At 43.5% G+C, this 25,584-nt stretch overlaps 1 protein-coding gene across 2 annotated transcripts in view; it reads left to right on the plus strand.

Annotated features, from left to right (window-relative positions):
• The window catches only part of KIAA1549 (KIAA1549 ortholog), a 644,398-nt gene that overhangs the window by 547,715 nt on the left and 71,099 nt on the right, over nt 1-25,584 (plus strand). For both annotated transcript variants that reach the window (XM_069628735.1, XM_069628736.1), the window contains one exon: nt 13,182-13,326. In XM_069628735.1, the coding sequence (XP_069484836.1) occupies nt 13,182-13,326 (145 nt within the window). The remainder of the gene's footprint in view (nt 1-13,181; nt 13,327-25,584) is intronic.

Genomic DNA, 25,584 nt, shown 5'->3' on the forward strand with positions numbered 1-25,584 from the left:
CTTGGAAAGTACACAAACACAACTCAACATTACAATTTTTTTTACTTTTCAAAAACATGTTGGGCAAAAGGATAATGATTGTAGACTTCTAGTTGATGTGAGCCTAAAAAAATCTCATTCAGGGTTTACTACTGTATTTTAAAGCTGACATAAATATATGTTAGACAGAGGCCTATGACATTCGGTCAGTTCTTTTGTCTACAAATCTTTTCACTCAAATGGCCTACATAAAAAAAGAACGTGCAGCATGCTGACATTGCCACCAGATATGAGATGGAAGACCTTTTCACAGAAGGTTGCACAATACTAGAAAGTAAGAGAATATTTTTTATAGAGGATCACTATATCTCCTAGTGGAAACCTTGGATATGAGCCTCAACCCTTTGGCTCCAGTCTCAAATTTGGTTACTTAATCATCTCTACTGAGTAACACTTTATTCTCTTTCTTCAGAGTGACAGCCCGATTTTACAACTATCGTTTGGAGGAACGGAGCTCCAGACATGTACCATACTAGCGTTACATGGTCAAGGTTCTTTGTTCTGTAGCACACTAGGTATTACTATACTAAAGTGTATATGCACTCAAGTTGAACCTCAGAGAAAGGAAAGGCTGAGTAGACCAAACCAGAATTATGGTACTCTGATTGAGAAAATATAAATGGATCTCTACAAGTGCTTAAGACACTGAGGTATCTTATGAACCATAGCAGAACTCAAAACCTGTAATATTAATTTCAATGGTGGTTATTGCACATGATCAATATATTTCCCAGCGAAAGGTTAAACATTGTATGACCTGTGCTATAGTGCTTGCACAAACTGTATATACTACAGGGAACATTTGCAGAATGAATTGATCAGATTAGAATTCACTTGTCAAGAACAGCCAGGCAGTGGACTGAGACTGCCAGAAGTCCACTATACAGTATCATGACCTTTTATTTCTGCTTTGTAAATATGAACAGGCTTCTTTGAATCTGGCAGCCATGCATAAAGACCTCTTTGTACTCATTCCTTTCCTCAATCCTACTCTTGCCTTCTGTGTACTTGTTTCTCTCACTGCTTCTAGCTCCTCTATCGACTGTTCCTCGCTTGCTCCAACCACCAACTCTAGTGCCAGCGTTTTGCCCCTTTTTATACTCTGGGCAATGAGTGGTTGTTCATTAAGGGTTCAAGAGAGTACACCTATTCTAACTCCTAGGATCTGGATGTCACACATGACCACAGAACACACCAACTCCCAAAAGGTGGTTCAAAGGTTTTTAGCAATTTTTCTTTTACTGGCTCAAAGGGCTGGCCCTCTCTCTCTCTCGTCTGGAAAGCACCAAACTCTCTGTAACCCAGGCACCTATAGTCCGCTCCAGGTTAGTATATATTGATTGTTTCCCCCCTACTATCTAGTAGTTAGTTAGCTGGCTGATGGTGATGGCCTAAAGACGATGCTTATCTATCTAAATTTCCTCAGGGACTTCCTACGCTATTCCTAACCTATCGTTGAGGTTTGCTCTAAAGGGGGTTCTAGGGCTGTGCCTTTCAGATGAACAATCCTGACTAGGTCTCCTTCCTCCCACACCCTGATGTTCCTCTCCCTGCCTCTTAATGCTTTCCCCCTCCCGCTTGACTCCTATCTCCAACTCCACTGACCTTCTCTCCTTCCTCTCCCTACTTCTTCCTCCTTTATCCCTCCAATGTCTCTCCCTCCTTCTACCGCCTACCTTCACCCTCTGATGTTACTAATCTTTCCCCATCTAATCTAATCTCCTCCCTCAACTCTACTATTCCTCGCCCCTCTCCTCGCTACTCCTCGCTCCTCTCCCGACTACTCCTCACCAAACTACTGCTCTCCCCTGTCCACACTACTACTCCATCCCATCTTCTTCTCAGTGACTCTGACATCCCTCTTTCAGACACTTTCTACTCACCCTCCAGCACCCCCAATCGCCTTCCTTGCATGTACACTCACCACACAGTACCACTTGCTCTCACCAACCAAAACGTCCTCTTTTCTTCAAAACTCCTCAGCGCTAGAGTCTACCATCCTTACTCCTGCTGGTCTCTTGGTCTTCCAACTCCTCCTCTTCTGACCTCACCCAAATAACCCACACCTTCCTATTTCCTGTGCTTCTTATTATCTTATCTTCCTTCTCCCATTGGATTTTCTGACCCTGACCAATCTAGTTCTGTTTTCCCTACCAAGGAGCTGTTACAAGGGTCACCGTTACAAAAAGGGGGCTAAGCCCGACCCCTTTCTTCTGCATGGTTGGACAGTGCTGCATAAATGGCGACCTGCGTAGGTAAATGTCCCAGTTTATGTTCGGATGCTGTATTGAGTCAAATTCACAGGTAAGTACTGGGGAATTGAGTCTTGTGGTAAGACGCTCTGTTGCATATTGATGCGAGTCTCTCAGAGGTCTCTGTTGCTGCTGCCAGAGTTTGGCATGTGCTGCTGATTCTTGGTAGTGCATCACATTTCCTTTGGCTGAGTGGATCATCCATCTCTGCACTTGCTGGTTCTCTCTCTTCTCCCAGCGAAGAGAACTCTGCCAACTAGAATGTCTGGTCTGCAGACTCCGATGGGTTACAGTCTTGCAGGTGGTCTGCCCTGGTTTCTGGAGCCTGTGGTTGTCTGCAATGATACGAATAAGACTGGCAAGCATTTGTTTGCAGAGGTATGGGGTGATTCAAGATGGTACCATTCAGATACCAACAGGCTCTTTGGCAGGGGACAGACATTGGGGCCTTCTCTACTATTGCAATCTTCCTCTGAGTTAAGACTGGCTCTGGCTTCCACCTTGACTGACTGACTCCATCCCAGGCTGAGAGGGGTTCCTATCCCTTTGTGACAAGGTCAGATTACTGACCTTTTTACAGGCTCAATGATTGGCTTTTGCCACAGTTCAACCAAGGAACTTCTCATTAATGGTAGTCGCGCAGCAGATCTGCAGGTTAAGTATTCAACTATCTGTGCCACCATCTTGAAATCCGGTTCTCTCTGTCAAGGTGGCGGCCTGATTCCAAAATAGCCCCCTTGCCTCCTCGCATGTCACTTCTGTCTCTGAAGTGCTAACAGTTTGCAGCAGAGCCTTGGCTTCTGTGTTCTCCAGTCTAGGGTAAACGTTTGCTTGTGCTCTGCTCCACATGTAATGAGCATGCTAGTTCAGCTGCAGAAGGAAAGCACCTGAGGATTCTCTTCAACAACACGTAGAGTTTTCTTTGTGGGTAGAGGAGAAATAATGAGTGGGATTGGTTAATACTGTCTCAATCAGAATTTCCTTTGGTCTTGAGCTCTTTTTATATACAGCTGTTAGCCAGAAATGCAATAGCAAGAGTTCCATAAAAGAATCAAACATTAAACATGTACTAGAGATATTGTCCAAGATCTGCGGATAGGAATGTCTGAGGCCAATTCACGATCTTCAGCGCATCAAAAATAAAATCATGAAGGAGAGGTTCAGAATTCTACCTCTCCTGCAAATCACCCCCAGACACTCAGAAAAAAGACCATGCAGAGTAGCTCTACAAGATAGATATTGTGGTACAGGCCTCACCTCTGGCCACGAAACAGGCATCTTCTCCATCGCTCTCCCTGGATGGGGAGTCTAAGATACTTGACAGCTTCTGCAGCAAAATCCTAACCTCTGCTAGTTTAGCTCTTCTCAGGTTTTGTTAGCAATGGCAAGGATGCTAATAAACATATGACGAAAGCAGGCCTTGACACAGCTAACTCTGCTGCCAGATCAATGGGTACAGGCAATGTTGTCCTCAGGCTCTCCTGAATGGAGAGGTTCTGTTTTGCTAATGATGTCCAGATAAAGCTGTTGGGCATGCCCTTCAATGGGCACAATCTTTTTGAAACCAAATCAGGTAACTCCTTAGGGAGAAATATCAAAACTTCCAGCACCACAGCTATGCCACTGTATTTGTCAGCCAAGACAGTTAAGCCTCAATTTTCCAATCTAGGGTTTTTGTTACCCACACTAACCATCTCTCAAACAGAGAGAGGGCAGATTCCAAAACGCCACCACAAGCCTCAGCAGAGATGCCACATTCTTCCTTTCAAGAGGGACAATTTGAGGTGGGGCTTCCAATTCTTTAGTTGTTTCCGCTGCTATGACGGCAAAACCCCTATGATTTGGCAGGTTCTTCCACCATTTATCACCAGTGGGGGATTATGCTGCGTTTATTGGAATGGATTTCCATCAACTACGACTCTTGGGCCTTGCAGTTTCGTATTCAGCACTATTGCCTGCTGTTTATTAAGAGACTTCCTTCCCTCAACACAATCCCACTTCCTTCCCCAGACACAGTTCTACTTGTTAAGATAGCTCAGTTGCTACTCTGAGAAGCTATAGAGCCTGTTCTAACTACCTAGATTTGGGGTGGCTGGTACTCCCATTACTTCCTTAACCCCAAGAAGAGGGGAAGGGGACTGGTTCCCATTCTGGATCTCTGCCCTTTTAAACTTCAACCACAAAAAGGCCTGATGAAATTGGTTAACATGGTACAAATGAGCCCCTGGATCTCCAGGAGTAGTTGGTGTCCTTGCACCTTTCACGTCACCATCCACTACAGACACTGAAGGAAGCTGAGGTCTGTTGTGGGAGGGAATCCATTCACTAAATGTGCCTTTCAATCTATCTTCTTCACTGAGGGTCCTTGCCAAGCTTTTAGCAGTGGCAGCAGCCCATTTATGCAGCCGTCATGTTCACATATTCCCCTAAGAGGACAACTGGTTCTGTAAAGCGCAGTCTTGTACTCTGGTGTCGGAGTACTTCTTTGCGATTTGTTACTTGCCCATCAGCTCAGAATTTGCATTGAGCTTGAAGTTGTCCATGGTTCCCTCTAGATACCTTCAGGTCATTGGGAGCGTATTTGACCAGCCAGATGTTAAGGCCTTCTCATGATAAATAGTCACCCAGATCAAGCAAACAATCTCTCGGTTTATGGCCTGGTTTTCAGTGGCTTTGTTCCTCAGGCTCCTGGGTTTAATGGCTACTTGCATCTTTATGGTCCCAAGTCTAGAATTTGGGTAACATGTCTGCAGCCTGGCCATGATGACTTGCTTTTGGGCAACAAAGTGCCCCATTCAGTCACCCACATGTCCAGGAAGGAGAATATCATGGTGGATACACTCAGCAGGGAGGAAGCTGGCTTCTACAATTGGGACCTTTGTCATGGGGTTTTAAATTAAGCCTTTGTTTCATAGAGGATTATTTAGATCAGCATTTTTGCTTCCCAGTCAGAATCCTACCTCCCCCCTCAATGCGCTCTTCTCTATGTGTTCCCCTTATGGGGTGTGGAGACCGCTCTGGAGGTTTGGGCTAACTATTAATTTGATTGCTTTGGGTTGGGCCCGCAGGACACGACACAGGGACCTTCTGGACTAATCGATCTTTCATCCCAAGGAGACTACCTCTGAGGGTATAACTGCTGTCAAAAGTTTCCAGTAGGATGCCTCACCTGATGTAGTCCAATTTGAATCCTAGTTCCTGGCTGGAGGTTGTGATATAGGGACTGGCACCCCTGTAATGAGATTGCAGACATTATCTGATTGGAAGCCCCACACCAAATACTTTTATGCCCGTTTGAGACATGTTTCTAGTTAGTTCCATGATTAGGGTATTCATGCATTGACTTGCCATATAGCCTCTGTTTTTAATGGTATCACTCACTCATGGAGATGTACAAATGGACCATTTGCAATTTCAAGATGATTCCTGGGTAAGGTTACAATATTTTTTGGGTCGTGCCATCATTTGCCCCATCACATTCTTGCAGCTACATGTCTCACTTTGAAGGTGATCTTTTTACTTGTGGTCACGTCTGCTTGACATGTGGGTCAGCTTCAGTCTGTCTGTGAGCCCTCATTTTTTAGTGTTTGACAAAGAAAGGTCTACTCTGCGAGATTTGCTGTGTTTCCTTCCAAAAGCTGTTAAATAATTCCATCTCATACATAAACTACCTCCTAGACGTCTTTCCTCTTCCTCATCCTTCCAATGTGGAAGATAATTTCCTTCAACTCAACCCTATGAGGATGTTCAGTCTTTTTACATCTCAAGGAAGAGAGAGTTGTGCCTTGATGGACTGTTTTTGACAATTGCAAAATAGCCTGTGAAAGACTGATTGGATTGTTCTCTTAACTGTGGATTGTTGATCCTTAGCAGGAAAGAATTTGTGGATGCTGGTTTGGTTGCTTTGTTTCAGAAGTTCCTGTCTACTTTTCTTCAACTTGCCATTCCTGTACTACTTTGTAAGGGTTCACTAGATGAGTTGTCTGATGTGGGGAAGGGGCTGGAGGGGTTATCCAATAGAATACCAATATACTTAGCTTAGGAAATGTTCCTTTATGGATAAGTCCTTCCTTCTACGGATTCTTCAATGAACCTCCCACCATTCTCGTCAAATGTATTGCTTGTAACTTTTGACAGTTATACTACTCCTGGGCCTCTGAGTGCAGGAACAATTAGTGGAAGCTTCCTTTATATACGTCTGAGGCCATGGGCACCGACGACACAGGCAGTAGGAGTTGTGGAGCTGCAATGGGCCACTGATGGCATTTTCAAATCCAGTCTGCCCTGGAAGGACATTTAACAACATGAGGAATCTTTGGGAATAAGGACTTCTCTGCCAGAAAGAATGTTACCAAAAACAAGTAACTTGTTCTTCTTTGGTGTGTAGACGGACGCACAATGCATAGAAGGGTATTGCGTTCCAGGAGCAGAATACATTCATGATAATGCTTTCAGATGCATTCCTTCAAGGATGGTGATTCCTACCTCAGATCTAGACAATGCAGTGTATTTGGTTCCGGTCCAGAAAAAAGCATTGCATCTAAATGTGAGAACACTGAGCAGTCCAACTTTCACCTCAAGCTTTTCTAAGCATATCCTGATCCACACGGACATCATCCTACTGTACTGCATGGAGTATAAACGTGAGGCATTCTTGATATCACTATTCAGAGTTGTGGTTTTTGCTACTTAAGCAAGACATTGGGTGGTCATTGGTTCATCTTCCCAGTGTACCGAATGAAACATTGAACACTTTGGGCCTGATCATGACTTTGGCGGTAACCCTTAAATCTGGCGGTCGCGCTATTACCGCCGGATTTAAGGGTCTGCCAAATCAGGACTTCGGCGGATTTCGCCCCAGCTCTGAGCCGGGGGCAAATCTGCTGAAAATTCGCACCATTACCACCGGCAGTAAATCCGCCGGCGATAAGAGCGCAAATTTTCCCCATTGAGCCCAATGGGGAATGGGGCATTCCCGAATGGGCTCAATGGGGAATGGGGAATTACATTACCGCCGAACTCGTGATCCGGCGCTATAAGCGCCGGGGAGTTCGGCGGTAGGGCTAATGCCGCCAGCGGTAATACCGCCGGCATTACTGCCAAAGTCGTGATCAGGCCCTTTGTCTGGTTATTTGTTGTTTTTAAACTTTACAACACTGCCATTCCAAACAATGGTGTTCCTTAAGTAGACCCTCTTGCCTTGGTAGAAAAATTCAAAGGCCTACATTTTACATCTAAGATACAAGAGGATTATATCTCGGGTCATGCTCTTTTCGCAGCCCACTAAGAAATATGCCAATGTAGGTTACTGACTTGTACCTAAATTTCCAGGGTGATCCAGAAACTGCACAAACTTGCCAGAAAGATAGATCCTTACATCTCTCTTTTGGCCTACAAAATGGCACCACCAATATCTTCTCCACCTTTTAGAGGAACATATTCACAAGCTGCTATTCAGTCTGGTAAGGCCGAGCAAAGAAGCACACGAACCAGTTAAGTTTGTTTCACAAGAGAAGGTTTTTTCCAACATTCCTACAATGAAGTGGTTGGGCCAAACTCCTATAGGAACTCTGACGCAATCTACAGCTAATGATGATGTTCCTAGAGCAAACCATGCCAGGGATGGGACAAGTGGAAGGGGGGCTTTCTTCAGGTATCCCATACCTTTTAAGGTTGAAGGTCCAAAGAGTTTGTAACCTAAATCTAATGAGTCCTTGTCCCTTCTAGGACACCTTAGTCTTCAAAGTAATGTCCAATGAAGTGCTCTACAAACGGTTCAAGTCCTTAGCCTCCTGAATGCGTAAGCCCTAACACAGATGTTCCAAAGAGTGACTACCGGAGGAGTTCACAAATCCTTCTCTCAATGTCCATGTCTAATATAATACAACAAAATAGAAAGGGTCTCCTGGCAAGGCCCCTACAGGTGCTTACTCATTCTGGATCCCTCTTGGGTTTCCTACTTTCACAATCCCTCCCAGGAACTCCCCCAGAGTTCAGGCTTCTCATCAGGCTTTGCCTCAGCCTTGTACAACGCACTTTAAATCTCTCCCAGACCTTGGGTTTTTAGTATTCACTTCAGGTCTTTCCCATACATTGGGTTGCTCAACATTCACTTCAGGTCTTTCCCATACATTGGGTTGCTCAACATTCACTTCAGGTCTTTTTGCACCAGACGTTAGAGTTTTCAGCATTCACATTGGGCCCCTACCAGTCCTTGCGGTTTTCAGAATTCGCTTCAGATCTTTCCCAGACATTGGGTTCCTCAGTATTCACTTGACGTCTTCCTAAAACTGTGGGGTACTTGGCATTTACTTCAGGTCTTTCCCGGATGTTTGGGTGTCTAAGCATTTAACTCGGCTCTATGCGAGACCTTGGGTCCCTCAGGATTAACTTCAGAAGCAATTGTTTTTTTTCTCCCCTCATTCAGGGTTCTTTTTAGACAGACAATATGGTGATCCTCCTGTATCGGGGGCTGTACATAGCCGTAATGGCCCACCAGCCCCGAGCCTAGGCAGGCCTGAGTGAAGCAAGGGCCTTGGCAAGGGCTGTTGTCTGTTACCAGCCATGTATGCTCCCCGACAAGGGAGTTATTGCTATTTGCACCCTGGGGCTCTTTCGGGGGTGCATTTTTATTTCCATGGGAGAACTAGGGTCTGCACATATAGCGTGAACCCAATCTCCCATGAAAACAAAACAAAATGGCCCCCACTGTAGTAAATAGAAAAGAGCCTAGTCTCTTTTTTATTTCCATGGTGGGTACCGCAGATGGAAGGGAGCGCTGGGACCAGAGCACAAAGCTGTGGCCGACCAGGTAACTGAAGAGGGAGGGAGGGGGTTGGGGCAAGAGTGCAGGATGTCTCGGACAGGTGGGGAGAGGGTGGTGGTGGTGTGGTGAGGCAACAAGGAGATGTTCCCCATTTCTTCCCCACAATCAAGATGGTACCACCTGGGAAAGGGCCTTGGGTGGCTGAAAAATCTGGGTGGTACAGTCTGTTCTTGCCTACATTTCCAGCCATTTGATTGGATGAGAACCCTTCCCCAGCCATCTGATTGAATGAGCACCCTTCCCCGGCCAGGTGCAAATATTATATTAACCCCCTGCCAGGGTTCTCTCTTCCAGAAAGTCTTGAGGAAGTCCTTCACTTTCAGGCTTTCTTATGGTGTCGCTCGTTGACATGGGGCCCCTCCTGCATTCAGGCTACCCTCTTCCGGGTTGGTCCTCTTGTCTGCCTTACTTTAGAGCAGCTGTTGCAAGGTTGCCAAATGTGTACTTCCTCCTCCCAAGTAGTGATTTCCACATGTATCCAGGGATCAATGTGATACTCCCCTGCGTCTTGTCAATCTCTCTGATCCCCTCTCATTACTCCCCTTTTTCAGTCACTTCGGGCTCTTTATACTGTCGGACTGGCTGGGGCTTTGGATTAACACATGGATTGTGTTTCCCTTAACTGGTTTTCAAATCGACCAAATTGGTTCTTCCAGTGGTAGATAACGAGGGTATATTTTTCACCTTTTCTCCCAGAATCTGTAAAGGGGGCTTGTAGAGTTGCTGCCACATTGGAATTTTCTCAGTGCATGCTTGGTGTTTGAGGCATCAAGTGGCTGCTTGAAAGTCCCCTTCGGCATCTCATGTCTTATCCACCCAGACGCACGGTGTGAAGTTGATCCTTTCTCTTGCTATCTAAGTTTGGGAACTTATTTTTTTTCTCTTGCTTTTGTCAATAACTACTGTGTCAGTCTGACAGGGCCTAGCATGTATGCTGCCCTACAGGGTTTCCTCAAGGGAGTATTGTAAAAAAGGCTGCTCCAGACACCCTCCAGGTAGGAGATGTTCCCCATTCACATACAAGTGTTTGCAAGACCTTTGCACCAGTGGGGTTTCTGGGATTCCATGGTGATTTGTTTCCGAACAGCATTGAGGAATGGATCTGTAATGCCCCATGGGATGTAATACAGTGTTTGATGGGGGTGGCGAGCAGGCAGGTACTTCTTGCCAGAGTAGGAGTCATGATGTATAAACAAAGTGTGACATTGAACAGCTTGGCAGCCTTAATCCTAGATCCTCTAAAGTAAATATGACATTCCTGTGGGATTTATGGCAATTTTGACAGTAGTGAGAAGTATGTCCACTAGAACTTTTGGTGCTTTTAAATAGACGTGGAGAATCTGTCATGCCAAGAATCGGTTGTGTTGCCCTATGTGATAAATCCAGTGGAGTCATCACGAATTGCCCAGCGGTGACCTCCTCCCATGTGGCCAGGGGATGACGACAGCTACCGGATCCTGACTGAGGGTGCAGCTTTATGAGGGAGGATCACATGGGAAGAGACAACTACTAGGTAGATGTCAGGACCTCATTGGATGATACTGTATCTCCCCCTTTCCCATGAGGAGGACCCTCTAATACCCAAGACGCTAATGGCATTTTGTCAGCTGCTTGTTCCCCCTTGTAGAGGAAGTAAAGAAACCTCTTCTTTATATTTGTCTGGTCAAACACCCACCTGTGACATAAACACACACAGCTTCAACGCAACACCTTTTGCTTCAGCATTTTCTTGACGAGGTATGGGATGACTCATGTTGTTACTGCACATATAGAAGCAGACAGTTGCGGAAGTGACAGGAATTGGGCACCCTAATCTGACCCGTCCACTTCTGGGGTAGGATTGGCTCTGGCTTCCACTCTGGTAGGCCTCCCACCCAAGGCTGAGAGGGGTTCCTATTACCTTGTGACGGGGTCCGAGTACTGACCTTGTCACACACCTCCATCCTTTCTCCCAACTTGTTCTGTTCCCACTGAAAACTTGCTGACTCATCGCAACAACCATAGAAAGGGTTTCTGGGTTTCTTGACCGCTTGGAGACCTATAACGAATAGTGGGAAATCAGTACCCAATCGAACCTCCTTTAGTAGTCTGGACATTACGATTGTTAGGACATATTTGCTTTTTACTGCTGTCAAGTCTTCTTTGGGATAGCCTTTGTTTTTGCTATTGTTTACTTTTTGAAACAAATTTGTAAAGGTAAGAAAAGCCTTCCACTTTACTTGCTTTTTGCTCACTTTAGAGTTTAACTGATTAGTCTCTAAGAATATCAGTACTTGGGGCACTGTGTCTCCCTTTGCGAATTTCTTGGATTTTGAAAGCTTCACACATCACCTTAAACTAAATGTGGTTAGGATATTTTGTACCCTTCTATGTTTTTCTTTTGTAACTTTGTGGTTTCGGTTACAGTGTTCAAGGATGGGCTGTTGGCAGTGTATCATTGTCTACTGTGTGTTTAACATTTTACTGCATAATGCCATAAAGGGAACCATATTTTCTAAAATGGCTGTGTGTCTTGATACTGTTGCAGTCTCACTGCTGGTTCTAGGAAAGAAAGAAAACACTTGGCCAGCCTTTCCTTCAAGAGGAATTGAAAGATGGAAGTTGCTATTGCACATAAATGAGCATGCACTTTCAGAAGAGGATAGGCATTGGGGACCCCAAAATTGGCCTGTGAAGGTTTTGCACTGTTAGATACTGAATGAATGGTTTTAGGCATAGAACTAATGCAAGATTATGTATAATGATCATTGATATTGCATGATTTATATGAACCTGCAATAAATCATTACAAATACCGGATAAATTACTGTTACTGCTACATCGCCTTTAGTTTTTATAAATGATTTTTTCATTAATTGTACCATTTCGTTTCTAGAAATTAATTCATCTTTTATAATGCGCTTAATACCAGAGACCAGTCTCTAAGAGCGGGACCGGGATTCAAACCTGTGTTGCTCTGCGTTGTCTTGCTTCCAAGACAAATGCGTTGCCCCTGAACTATCCTCATGGCCCTATATTATTGGCATATTATTGCATTGAGGAAGTACCAGGTAGTGGTGTGATACACGTGCTAGAATTAACATCATTTGAAATAAAGGACAATGACGATCATTTGAAATAAAATCATATATGATTTGAAGATACCAAATGTCTGCATAAATATTTCTTTGGATTAACCATTAACCATTGCTCTCCTCTGAGCTGTACGCCATGGTGTTTGAGATAAGATGTATATTATGAAATTGATGATAATGTTTGAGTCAACGCTAATGGTTTCTTTTTAGCTGGTGTGTCTAAGTGGGCTACTGCATCCAATATATGGGTGTATTTTAGGTTTGAATCAAATCAATCAAATCAAAATAAGTACCATTAGGTTGGGTAACAATAAACATCTGTTATCTGTCAGTAGAGCAGGATGTGCCTCTGGGATGGAACATGCACTCTACAAATGCACCTTTTATGTTATGTTCTATCATACCTGTATGGAAAGGGACCAACCACGTGCAAATCAGTCCTAAACTTAAAAGGAGCAGATTGGTTCTGACTCTTCTCAGTAAGATGGAAAAGTAATCCCAGTTTGCCCTTTTTGGGGCCTCATCTGTCAGGCGCCCCACAGCTAGTTTCATACCCCGCATCTGCGAATACTGCTCTTGTGGAGGGAGATTCACACATTAATCATAATATGTACTCCTTTCTTTTGTGCGCAGCTTGGTCATTTATTCACTGTCAGAATATACTGAAGGTCAGTTGTCTGAGAAATACAAACTACATCAGGGGTTCTCCCATACATTTACTACCATCAATTTATGAATTTCCCCTTCTTTATAGTGGCTGCTCAAAACCATTCTGAAGTTGACTATTATACATGGAGCGTATTAGGCATTTTTAACATGGCAACAAGGCCCTTTTATAAAGTAATTTTTGTGATTTCTGCCTTTTACACTACAAAGGGTTATTTTAGTGTAAGAATATATTAATGTCTGTAGAGATTAGCCATTGTTACAGGTAATAACTTTTTTTCACTAGTCTTCATCTGAAATGTTGCATTTATTCTTTCTTTGTAGTTCTCGCTCAAAGCGTTCACCAAAACAACGCCGTAGACATCAAATCAATGGCAGTCCTCCTGATGCAGAGAAAGACCGGCTGATCACTACAGACAGCGATGGCACCTACAAGAGACCCCCGGGAGTTAGTAACTCCGCGTATATTGTATGTTTTATACCTATTTGTCTTGTCCACACTCGCTCAATTTTGTAAACATCTCAAATCAGATCTGAGATGAATCTCTGGCTATATTGTGGTTTTGCTGATAGTTATTGGACCAGTTTGAAAATGATCACTCGCTATCAGTTCATGTGTGTACACTAGACAAGTTGGTTCAAAAGAGAGTTTTACCACTTTTTAATAGTCCGTATTTGCTGGGCAAACTCCAGAGCTAATACATTGGGCCTCATTACAACCCTGGCGTTAAGGGGTTAACGGCGCCGTAAAAGGCTGCGCCGCCGTTAAACCCTTAACGCCTGATTCACACTTTAACGCCTGCTTTTTGCAGACGTTAAAGTCCAACCCGCTAAGGGACCTTGGTGCTAATTACGGCACCGTAATTTACGGTGCCGTAATTAGCGCCTTCCCCATTCCCATTGTGCCCTATGGGCCAAAAATGGGAATGGGGAAGGGGCCATGGCGAATGGAGAATTACCGCCCCACCAACCTTGTAATGGGGCGGTAATTCCGCCATCCACCATGGCGGAATCCGGCATGGACCATGGTGCTAATAGCACCATGGTCCAACGCGAGGGTTGTAATGAGGCCCATTGTCTGTATTCAAAAGTACTCGTCAAAGTTTTAAAAATTGTCAGCCTTTTCTAGTTAAATGTATTTTCTACCAAAAAAAGACTTTTAGGCAGTTGGCAGGATGTTTCGAAGTCGCTTAGTTCTAACCGTCTAAGAAAAAAAAATCAAAACGAAATCACATGTACTAATATTTTAGGGAACTAAGTAGAATTTTTCAGGAAGAGATTTGTGTAAAAAGGTTCTTGGAGACATGCACATTCTCTATTTTGTTGTTCTCCATTTCTGTTGTAGAAACACTGTAACTGAGATAGATGTGAGGGTATTCTCATTGTAGTAGACCATCTGCTTGTTGTAGAGTATACCTTGCTTGAAGTCCAGTTACCAAAATGGGGGAACTCCTATAGATTACATTTGCCTCTCCTTTGGTTGTCTGTTCTTCTCAAAAAGCTTTAATTGGGTAATTGCATGTTTTTAGTTTACCTCTAAAAAACGCTGTTTTGTTTTTGTGCTACCCTTCTGTCAAACCACCTTCAAAGAATGAATGACCTTGCATATGTGGTAGCAAATTTAGTATCTGAGACTGAAGAAAGTCATTGTAAAATGCTGACATTTCAAGTGCACCAGTGTCCAATCTTCCAACGAATAATCATTTGACAATGTCTTGTTTTTTGATGAAGCTCAGACAATGCTTTTATAACAAGTGCAAACATTGGGGAGTCTCTCTGACACAAAGTTTCCAATTTTCAACTGTTGCTCATTTCTTGTGGGTTAATAGAAATCCACCCCTATTGGCTATCGTCAACTTGATCTCTAAAAACTGTTTTCTTCAACTCAGAAAATGTTTCTTTTTGAGGCGGTTTAATCAGAGCTTCTATGAGAACTCACTTTCTTGTTACTCTTACATCTGACTTCCTGCTATTCTAAATTTGTGATAACTGCTACCACCAAATGATAGTGGTGTAATTGAAAATGCATTCAGATACACTTATTATTTTTTTTTTTAAAAGATGTGGGTTAGTAGTACACATATGCAGTACTGCTGCCTACTGTATCGCTTCAATGTTCCTGTTTCAGATTCGGTTGTGCCACAAACCGTGTGCTTGTATTGTGGATTGTTTGCATGGTATTTTTGACATTTCTTCATTGTGTCTCTCTCCTATCGTAATAAGGGAATTTTAATTTAAGTTTTTCTTTTCAGTTTTCCCATATGTTAACTTTTGTTGATGGGCATATCACTAGAAACGTGTTTCAAGTTATGCACATTTTGTGGCACAGATTTTTTGGCCCACTTGTTACTAGTCTTTACAACACCTATTTCATCCCAATTTCACTATCTGCATCAAAAGGGAAAGTGGAAATCTTCTTCAAGGCTTGGGTTCCAGTAGATCCACAAGATGTTGAGTAAGCAAAAGCTCTCCAAAGGAGTCCTTTGTTCACTTGATACATGATCCCACAAGAAGGCTACAGTTTGCAGGGGCTGGTGAAGTAAAGCAGGGAAAAGTTTCTTCCCAACTGTTTGAGAATTGCCTGTACCACTAAAATGCACACAAAGCCTCTCTACGATCGCTGTCTTTGTTGGAGTTTTAAAATGGGGCTAATTGTGTCTCCTCCTCTCATGTGCAAGCCCCAACGCTGCAATGAAAGTGTCACTAATCTGCACTAACCTAGTCCTGCGTTTTACACCAATAAGGAGATAGGAAAGTGTTTCTATGGCCTCGCTTAGCTAATTTTATCATCTCCCTTTGGTCATTTCGAGGGGCGTGTTCTTTGTCTTTGTTTTCTAATTTTACAAAATTACTTTGGTCACTATCTAAACCACTTCCTTTCCACATGCCTCAGTAACTTCCATCTATTGAGGTAGTGCGCCTTTCATTGCAGGTTGTCACTGAGGGCACACGTTCATTTAATGTCCGGAAAGGGACAAAAAGTCATCTTTATTGAAAGTGGCACCTTGTTAAGACATAGGTACAAGGGGGTTCTTAGTTGACCACTGTGCCAAATCTATCCATATTATTCAGTGCTGATGTGCGGACTGCCAACTCCATTACAGGACCTTCAACCATCTCAACCAGGCTTCTCATTGCCAAGAAATTCACTTACAATACATCATTTTTAAATAAAGTTACAGATAGTATGATTGGGAAAGGCACTGTTTTTTAGGGAGTGGGGTTGGTTGTTAATGGGGCTTTACGGGGATTCTCCCTGCGTTATGCTGCTCTTCTGAAATGAACAGTGGCTAACATTAAAAAACAAAGCATTTGGGAATGAAAAAATCAGGTAAAAATATGTGGGCCCTCTCCAATGATTAGTACATAAGTACTAAACAGTGGAGAGGCCATATTTCTGTAGTCCTCCTTCCCTTCCACCATTATTTCCACAACCTATTTTATTTATGAATATTCATGAACTGAGGCCCTTTTATGTTTAACCTATACCAAACAAACAATCACACAACACTCATTAATTACAAACGGTTCTGCCAGCAGATACTGCTTCATTTACTATTTATAATATGAATCAGCCTTCCTGTGCCAGTGCTGCTACTCAGCATTGAGGAATTTGTGGCGATTGTGATGAATAAATCCCTACAAACAATGCTGAAAGATCATACAGAATATAATATCATAAATAGAATATAATTGAAGTACCGTTCATTTTTATTTTCCTTTCCGATGGACTGTGTTAAAAAAGGTAAAACTGAATTAATAACCGCTACATTTCTTGCTTCAATTTGTACCCTCTTGCAAAAACTTTCTCAGCATTTGCAGGATTGTAATGACTTAAAAGGCTGCTTGAAGGCTCAATCCAAAACTAACACTAGCAGCTTGGAAAAAAACGCAGCCTCAACATGAGGTCAGAACTTGCAACTTCTACCACTCATGATATGTTCAATTTGTCTGACGTTCAGGTGTAGATGTCAATAAATTAATAAGAGATGGGATGCTAGTGCACCATTAGATGGGGTGGCTTTACACCATTACAGTAAGGCAAGAACAGTAGTGCATCAATGTTTGATTGGATCATGAACAGCCGACACGTGTTTCGACACACAGGTCATCTTCAAGGCTGAGTAGTTAGAACAAATTATAAATACAGAACAAAAATTCATAATTTTGACATGCACATCAAAATTGTATAACACAACAATGTCGAAAGTAGAAGCATACCATAAGGAAATTAAGTATGACATTGTCAAAAATTGCATAAAGAATTACAATTTGACATAAATACATATGGACCAAAACATATTCAAAATTACATTCGTCAAATAAAGATTTGAAGATGCATTGCATACCACATATCAGGTTGAGAGGGAGGAACAAATGTTGTGGAAGCGGTTGCAATGACAAGATAAAATACAGAAATCAAAGTAAGCATGTACATCATGATTGGAATATCATTATGTACGTTTCATAGCGGCAAGTATGATGTGATAGTTATTGTAATTTGTGCTATAAAACCAGATTAGTAAAGTGGGTGCCCTGCATTCGCCTAGGACACCGGAATCAGTCTGCATGCGTTTCAAGCACGAGTCACCCAGTAGAATTTTTTGAAGATTATCTCCCAGCAGAGAGAGAGAGAAAAGGATTGAACAGCACCGAAGGGCTATGGAGGAGTAAGTTCTGGAGATGCATTATAACAAGTTAGTATGTCAGGTGAATCTAAAATCTGGTGCAAAACCAATACGATGTGACAAACTATAAAATAGTACTCAAATGGTGACCACTCAAAGCAAACGACCCATTGAGGGGTAAAGTAAAGCTATGTGGCAAAGTGGGTAACCTTACCGCGCAGAAATGTGATCAAGCAAATCCTGAAAAACTCCTTAATTGAAAAAACAACAAAACTATCAGTTGCCAGGTGGCTAGGCTATCAGGTAAGTAAAAGATAGAAACACAATGGGAGTCGCATACCAAATGGAGGGCCCTGAAACTGCACAGCTCAGAGTACCAAGATGGTCATAACAAATGACAAGCAAAGTAAAAGTAGAGCCGTGATGGCAGAATCCAATATATCACCTAGAAGGTAATAGTGAAACAAGCACAAGTTTGATTCAAAGGCTCCAAGTAATGCACTGAAGTCAGGTGGATCTAAGAATGGCAAGTAGTCCTTCAATAGCAAATACTCACTTGTTAAATCGAGTAACCCTGCAGAGAAAAGGATTAATCTCAGCGAGCAACATTGGAAATGGCGTGTACCGGATAAATGCTGCTGCGTACGTCACGGATGTGATGTAGGCAACGTTGCAACGTATTCCGTCGCGTCAGTGACGTCACAGGTAAACAAGACGGATCCGCAAATAGCGTAGCATCGCATGAGGTGAGACATGAGGTCCGGAAAGGGACAAAAAGTAATCTTTATTGAAAGTCACACCTTGTTAAGACATAGGTACAAGGGGGTTCTTAGTTGACCACAGTGCCAAATCTATCCGTATTATTCATTGCTGATGTGAGGATTGCCAAACCCACTACAGGACCTTCAACCATCTCAACCAGGATTTTCATTGCCAAGAAATTCACCTAGAATGCATCATTTTTAAATAAAGTTACAGATAGTATGTTTGGGAAAGGCACTGTTTATTAAGGAGTGGGGTTGGGTGTTAATGGGGCTTTACGGGTATTCTCCCTGCGTTTTGCTCCTCTTCTGAAATGAACAGTGGCTAACATTAAAAAACAAAGCATTTGGGAATGAAAAAACCAGGTACAAATATGTGGGCCCTCTCCAATGATTAGTACATAAGTACTAAACAGTGGAGAGGCCATTTTTCTGTAGTCCTCCATCCCTTCCACCACTATTTCCACAACCTTTTTTCTTTACGAATATTCATGAACTGATGCCCTTTATGGTTAACCTATACCAAACAAACAATCACACAACAATCATTAATTACGAACTGTCTGCCAGCGGATACTGCTTCATTTACTATTTATAATACTAATCAGCCTTCCTGTGCCATTGCTGCTACTCAGCATTGAGGAATTTGTGGCGATTGTGATGAATAAAGCCCCACAAACAATGCTGAAAGATCATACAGAATATAATATGATAAATAGAATATAATTGAAGTACCGTTAAATGTTTTTTTTCCTTTCCGATGGGCTATGTTAAAAAAGGTAAAACTGAATTAATAACCGCTACATTTCTTGCTTCAATTTGTACCCTCTTGCAAAAACTTTCTCAGCATTAGCAGGATTGTAATGACTTAAAAGGCTGCTTGAAGGCTCAATCCAAAACTAACACTAGCAGCTTGGAAAAAAACACAGCCTCAACATGAGGTCAGAACTTGCAACTTCTACCACTCATGATATGTTCAATTTGTCTGACGTTCAGGTGTAGATGTCTGCTGCTTTTGCTATCAATGCACATCCATTCATGCTCAGTGGCAGACTTTCACACCATTCCCATCTGTTGTTCCAGAGAACCCAGGATCCCTGGGTGCATTGCAGCATCAATCCCTGTTCATTCTCTCACTTTGCCACTAGCCCTGCCATCATTCATGCTAAAAGTTCAAAGATAGTCTTCCAAATTAGATAATTAGGTTCAACGGCTCTTTCAACTCCATGCAATAGAGCTAGTCCCGGAACACCAAAAGGGTGAACTGTTCATCTCGTACTATTTTTCAGCCCCGAAGAAAAATATTGACATTGTCATGTTTTGGAGCAGTTGTAGCTCAATGAGTGAGTATGTTCAAGGAATCTTCAAGATCCTTACTCCTATATTCCACTTTTGGCAGAGCATAGAAAGTTTATTTGCTTTGCTACAGATTCTTTTTTTTAATTTTTTTTTTTACGATTGTCGGTGTCAACACTTGGTCTGAATCCAGCTTCAAGCATCTTCACCAAAGCCCTTTTCACTTTGGCAGTACATCTGATATACAGGTACACATGTCCACCTGTAGCGGAATGCAGTGTTGATTCAGGTGTTGCCCAAGATCAGGCCTTTATAAATCTTTTGAAGGTATGCAATATGCTGACAGGTTTAGTGTAGTCAAAAACTACTGATTCTACCAACACAGAACATTCAGTTAATTGTTCACATTCCTGAAAAATACATGTGTTGAGGGTCTTTGCTTCTCATAACGGGTGTGGCGGACCAGAAGGAGTCAGATTAAGTAGTGATATGCTTAAGTGTTTTAATGCTATGAGGGAAGTTCCCTGCCTAACAAAACTAAAAGTAAGGGTGCTCGTCAAAGTCCAAAAGAAATAGTCTTAGTCCAAATCCTGTTAGCTAACTGGCCTTACAACATAGGAAAGAAAATGACAAAAAGGAGGCCGGTGCAAGAGCCTCTGCCTTTGGGCTTTGCTTGGCCCAATACTTTTCAAGCAGGCTTGTTTTAAAAGTTCATCTATTCCTCACCCTCTCTGTAGGTTCTGTATGCCAAAGTTTTAAGTCTTTAAATGTTTTCCATATGGTTGCCTATTTCCAGAAAGAGAAGGATTTCTTAACACCCTTGCACCATCTCTGACGGGATGTTTGATAGTGTCCTTGTTTTCGTTTTTAAGCCCTGTTACCCTCCCGTTCTCTCTCCTCCCAGTTCTTCTCTTTATGTTTCGTGTTTTCTGGGCCCCCCAAAGTACTCTGGCCCTCAGGTTTACTTTAGTGGCCTCTGTATGACATCTCCCTGTTCGGGTTTTCCTTGCTCCTGTTACCCTTGCAGCCTTCCCAGCTTCTAATATTAACGGCTCTCAGTTTTGCAGGGCTCCCCAAAACCCTCTGATAAGCTGTTCACCACTCTTAACAGCTTTACCTCTTCAGGAGCGTAAGCTTCGCTTCCATGTCTCGGCTCTGCAGCTAATGCACTTCTCATGCAGAGATCATGGATCCGATCTCTCCGCTGCAGTCTGGTTTCGGTGTTTGGTAAGGGCCCCAGGCCTATGACGGATTCTGTTTGGTTGTGCCACCAGACAAGATGATCTCTTTACATTCTCCATCTCTCTCTCGACCTTGGCTTCTTGGTCAGGCAGGATGTCAGCCTTCCAGTACAAGGCTAGCGATTCACTCGCTCTTCACGCTACCGCCAGCACTGGGGTTTAGTGTGGCTCTTCCCCTCCAGGACATTCTCCCATCAAAGGCTCTCCTGTGCGTAGGATTCTCTCTCCCCCATTCCAGGTTCCTCATCGTTTTATGTACGTCATCACAGACAAAAGGGGAGTGTCTTGTTTCTTTGACTGTGGAGTTCGGGGGGGATCCAGCAGTACCCGAAGCCAAAGAGATTGAAGAAATGTTACTACCAGGAGAATCCAAAATAGAAGTAACAACAGTCTTTCCAATTCCTATGTAGGCAGACAATGTACTTACAGGAATGGGTGTCCTTGTCCCCAAGTGCGGAGTCACTCCCAGTGAGGTCCCACATGCCCAGGCCCCTGGTGAGGGTCTTTGTGAGTGGTCTCATCTCCCTAGCCTTAAAGGCGTAGCTCCCCTCTGGGGAGAAGGGACAAATAGTTCAGATTTGTCTCGCAGGATACCCTGAATACTTCATGTTCTCCCTCTAGCCATACTAAAAATCAGATAATAATTGTGAACTGGGACTTTCTTCAGAATCGTAATTCATGAAACTCAGTTCTTTTCAGTCTGTTTTATTCCATCCAATAGTGTTTTCAGAAATGAAGCCTTCTGAAAGTGGCCCGGTTTAAAGGGATGGTCTAGTAAAAAAAATTATTTAAAAAATAGATAGGCAACATAAAAAAAAAAATACTAGCATTCTCCGTTTTAAAACTTCCTATGTAAAATTTTGAGCTATTCAAGCTCAAAATTCGCAAAAGCAAGCACATGGGCGCATCCATTTTGTGAAATGGATGCCCTGCCTGTGCTGGCTTTTGCGGCACTAATGAAGGAAAAGCCAGCCAGCTGTAGTAAACAAAAGCTACCGCTGGGTGGCTTTCCCTTCATTAGTGCTGTAGTCGGAGGACGGGGACCGGAGACCAGAGCAGGAAAGCTGCAGCTGAATCTCGGTAAGTGCTATTTATTTATTTTTAAAAAATAAGCACTAGCTGCGGTTTTTTTTCTACGTTTTCCGGGCTGGAGGAGCCAACGTTATTGTGTTGGAAAACGCTGCGGTTTTTCTTTCCAAGTTTCTCAGGCTCCTCCGGCTTGGAGGAGCCTGAGAAACTCGGAAAGAAAAACCGCAGCGTTTTCAAACACAACGGCGTGTGTTTCTGCCTGCCTTGGCTATCACTTTGGGTCTCCGGTGCTCCCAGGGGAGCACCAGAGACCCAAAGTGAAAGCCACAGCAGGCAGAAACACAACACGGTTATGTTTACATGCCGCGTAGTGTTTCTACCTGCAGCTGATTTCCCATTTGGGACTCTCAGGCTCCCCGTGGGGAGCCCGAGAGACCCAAATGGGAAATGCTAAATGCTGCGTTGTCTGCCTAAATCTGTTTTCCCATTTGGGGCTCTCGGGCTCCCCGTGGGGAGCCCGAGAACCCCAAATGGGAAAGCAGATTCAGGCAGAAACAACGCGGTTGTTTTCCGCAATGCCGCGTTGTTTCTGCCTGAATCTGCTTTCCCATTTGGGGCTCTCGGGCTCCCCGAGAGCCCCAAAAGGGAAAGCAGATTCAGGCAGAAACAACGCGGTTGTGTTGGAAAACGCTGCGGTTTTTCTTTCCGAGTTTCTCAGGCTCCTCCGAGCCAGAGGAGCCTGAGAAACTTGGAAAGAAAAACCGCAGCATTTTCCAACACAATAACGTTGTATTTATGTTTGCGGTCGCTTGAAAAGCGACCGCAAACATAAATACAACGTTTTTAAAGCTGCGGTTTTATTTCTAAGTTTTCCGGGCTCCTCCAGCCTGGAAAACTTAGAAAAAAAAACACAGCTAGTGCTTATTTAAAAAAATAAAATAAATAGCTCTTACCGAGATTCATCTGCAGCTTTCCTGCTCTGGTCTCCGGTCCCCGTCCTCCGCCTACAGCACTAATGAAGGGAAAGCCACCCAGCGGTAGCTTTTGTTTACTACAGATGGCTGGCTTTTCCTTCATTAGTGCCGCAAAAGCAAAAGCCAGCACAGGAGGGCCTCCATTTCACAAAATGGATGTGCCCATGTGCTTGCTTTTTGCGAATTTTGAGCTTGAATAGCTCAAAATTTTACATAGGAAGTTTTAAAACGGAGAATGCTAGTATTTTTTTTTATGTTGCCTATCTATTTTTTAAATAAAAAAATTTACTAGACCATCCCTTTAACCCTTCCTTTCATCAGAAATTCCTTCAAAATTGATTCCTTAGTATACCAGTGGAGAGCCCATTGTCAAGACGTGAAAAATGCATTGTCGGTGGAGCCTCTCTACAAGTTCCATCACACATAATTTCTAGACTTGAAAGCAACGTTCGGATCGCTGAAGTAATTTCTTCCTCGTCTTTAAAGCTGTCATTCAACTTGCAGCTGAAAGCATGTTTGTACTGTCCAACCTGAACAAACAGCAAGTGTGATGACTCCAGGGGGATCAGTGACTCCCCCCAAGGGGATGCCACATACTATGGGACTAGGGAGGTGAGCCTTCTATGCTTAACACCCTATATGGGCCAGGGTAAGCGGGATCCTTTTGGGGTTGACTCCCACGTAGAGGACAGGGAGTTCGAGAAGGGTATAAGTCACCATCCCTTCCCCACACCTAATAACCCCTTTTTAGAATATCTATGGTTTTCAATAACCATACACATCCTTTTGAAAAGGCTAACTTGGCTGCTGATTTACATGTGCTCAATCTCCTGTCAAAACCGAGGAGAAACAAATGAACAAGCCTCCTGGAGCGGTGTACCGCCACCAAATAATCACAGAGGAGTTCTGGCAAGCGCCATGGAATTTAATAGTGGCAACCCGGAAGAAAGGGGTGTGTCTGGCAGGACAGAGTGAGAATGTCATTATCAGTGATCTGTCCGAGAAAGTGCACCAGATAGAGAGAGATGCTGCGGCAGGCAGGCAGGAACAGTCGTGAGAGGCTGCAGGAGCGAGGCAAGGAGGTCTTCCATGGCCAAATCGTACCCCAGTTGACCCATCACATAAGCGACTCTGCTCGACCAACAAAATTACGAGAAAGAGGATGGTGAGCTTTGTCTAGCCTGTGAGGAGCCCGAATGACAGGTTGCATACGTGACCCTGTGCCAACTTTGACGTGCCGACCCCAAGGATGATCAACCTTGGGAAACTAAAGGAGAGCTCAGCTGAAAATCCGCACAAATGGCTACAACATCACCAGCGAACCGGTCCAACTCCATGCCCATTCCACAGAGCACCGCAAGAATTAAACAGGTATGCAGTGGCTCCAGGGGTAAAGGGAGGCAGCCAAAAGAGAGAGAAACCAAAAGCATTCCAGAATGGGGAGTGGATCAGAGAGGAGGTCCTGAGAGAGAAAGAGCACGTCACAGCGTGGGTAGTGAAACTGAGGAGCCCCAGTGTGGGGAGAAAGCAAAAGCTTCTGAGTGGGGAGAAGCAGAAAGCATACCAGAGTGGGAAGTGAGAAAGAGAAAATCCCCAGAGTGGGGAGTGGAAAAGAAAAGAACCCCAGAGGGCGGAAACAGAAAGCAAACCAGAGTGGGGAAGAGACAGAGAAGAGGGCAGAGTGGCAGGCAAGACTCAGAAAAAAATTGAGTGGGGAAAGACAGTCGATATCCCAGAGTGGTGAAGAAACAGGAAGAGAGCCCCAGAATGGGGGAAGACCAACACCACACCCGAGTGGTGGGTGAGACAGAGAAAAGCCTCAGAGTGGAGCAGAACAGGAAACATCCCAGAGTGGGAAAGATCTAGGAGAGCCCCAGAGAAGACGCCAGAGTGGGGATTGAACAGAGGGATCAGCCCAGGGTTGAGAGTGAGAAGATTCCTGGAGTGGGACGAAAAACTGGGGGGCATGCAAACACAAACAAAAGGGGCTGGGGGGCTGATTGGCTCCCAAAGTCGGTGGAGACGGAACAAGATGTGGACTGGAAAGAGTTCTTAGCACCCAGGAGTTATGTTGTATGAACTAGAACTGTGGACAGCAAAACCTTCACTGTGAAGGGACAGGGTGAGGGTCAGAGGTCAGCTGCCAGCCCCTTACATCCCTCTAAATCCTTCTATTAATATTTTTGGAATTTAGATATTTTCTTTGAGTAGTAGGGACAGCAGTAGGTTAGAATAGGGTACTGGACAAATAACTGTTATTAAATGAGGGACATTCCGATGAGCACCTTTCTGTCTTTCTTTATTAGAATAGGTGAAGCTAGTAGGGAAAGATTGCTTGAAACTGACAAAATAAGAGAAAGTTACACCATGTCTCGTTGTCCGAATCCTGGTTTACCACAGAAGGTACTTGTTCTCTTTCTCTTAGCAACCTAGCGACCTAGATTCAGTATTGGACGCTTCAGCATTGCTTGTAAATTCTGGCAATTAATTTAGCGCAAAGTCACAAAAGATGCCCTAAGCAGACTTCATGTGCTCCTCTAGAATGTATCCACAAACCAACTGTTGACCAGGTGATTTTCTCTGAAGGGGGCAGTATTGGGACATTTTGCCCAATGCTAGAATGTTCAGTGTCTCCAATATACATTTCACCTGAATGCATGTTGATGACACCATCTCAGGTGCTACATCTGAGACAGAGACAGGGTGTATTCTCCATCCTCCCTACCATATATTTTTTTTATTGCATAAATTTAGTTAGTTTATGACTTTATACATAGGCATTCTTCCACAGTACATTA

The sequence above is a fragment of the Ambystoma mexicanum genome, chromosome 12, assembly GCF_040938575.1.
Source record: "Ambystoma mexicanum isolate Mex_15411 chromosome 12, UKY_AmexF1_1, whole genome shotgun sequence".
In the NCBI taxonomy this organism is placed as follows: Eukaryota; Metazoa; Chordata; class Amphibia; order Caudata; family Ambystomatidae; genus Ambystoma; species Ambystoma mexicanum.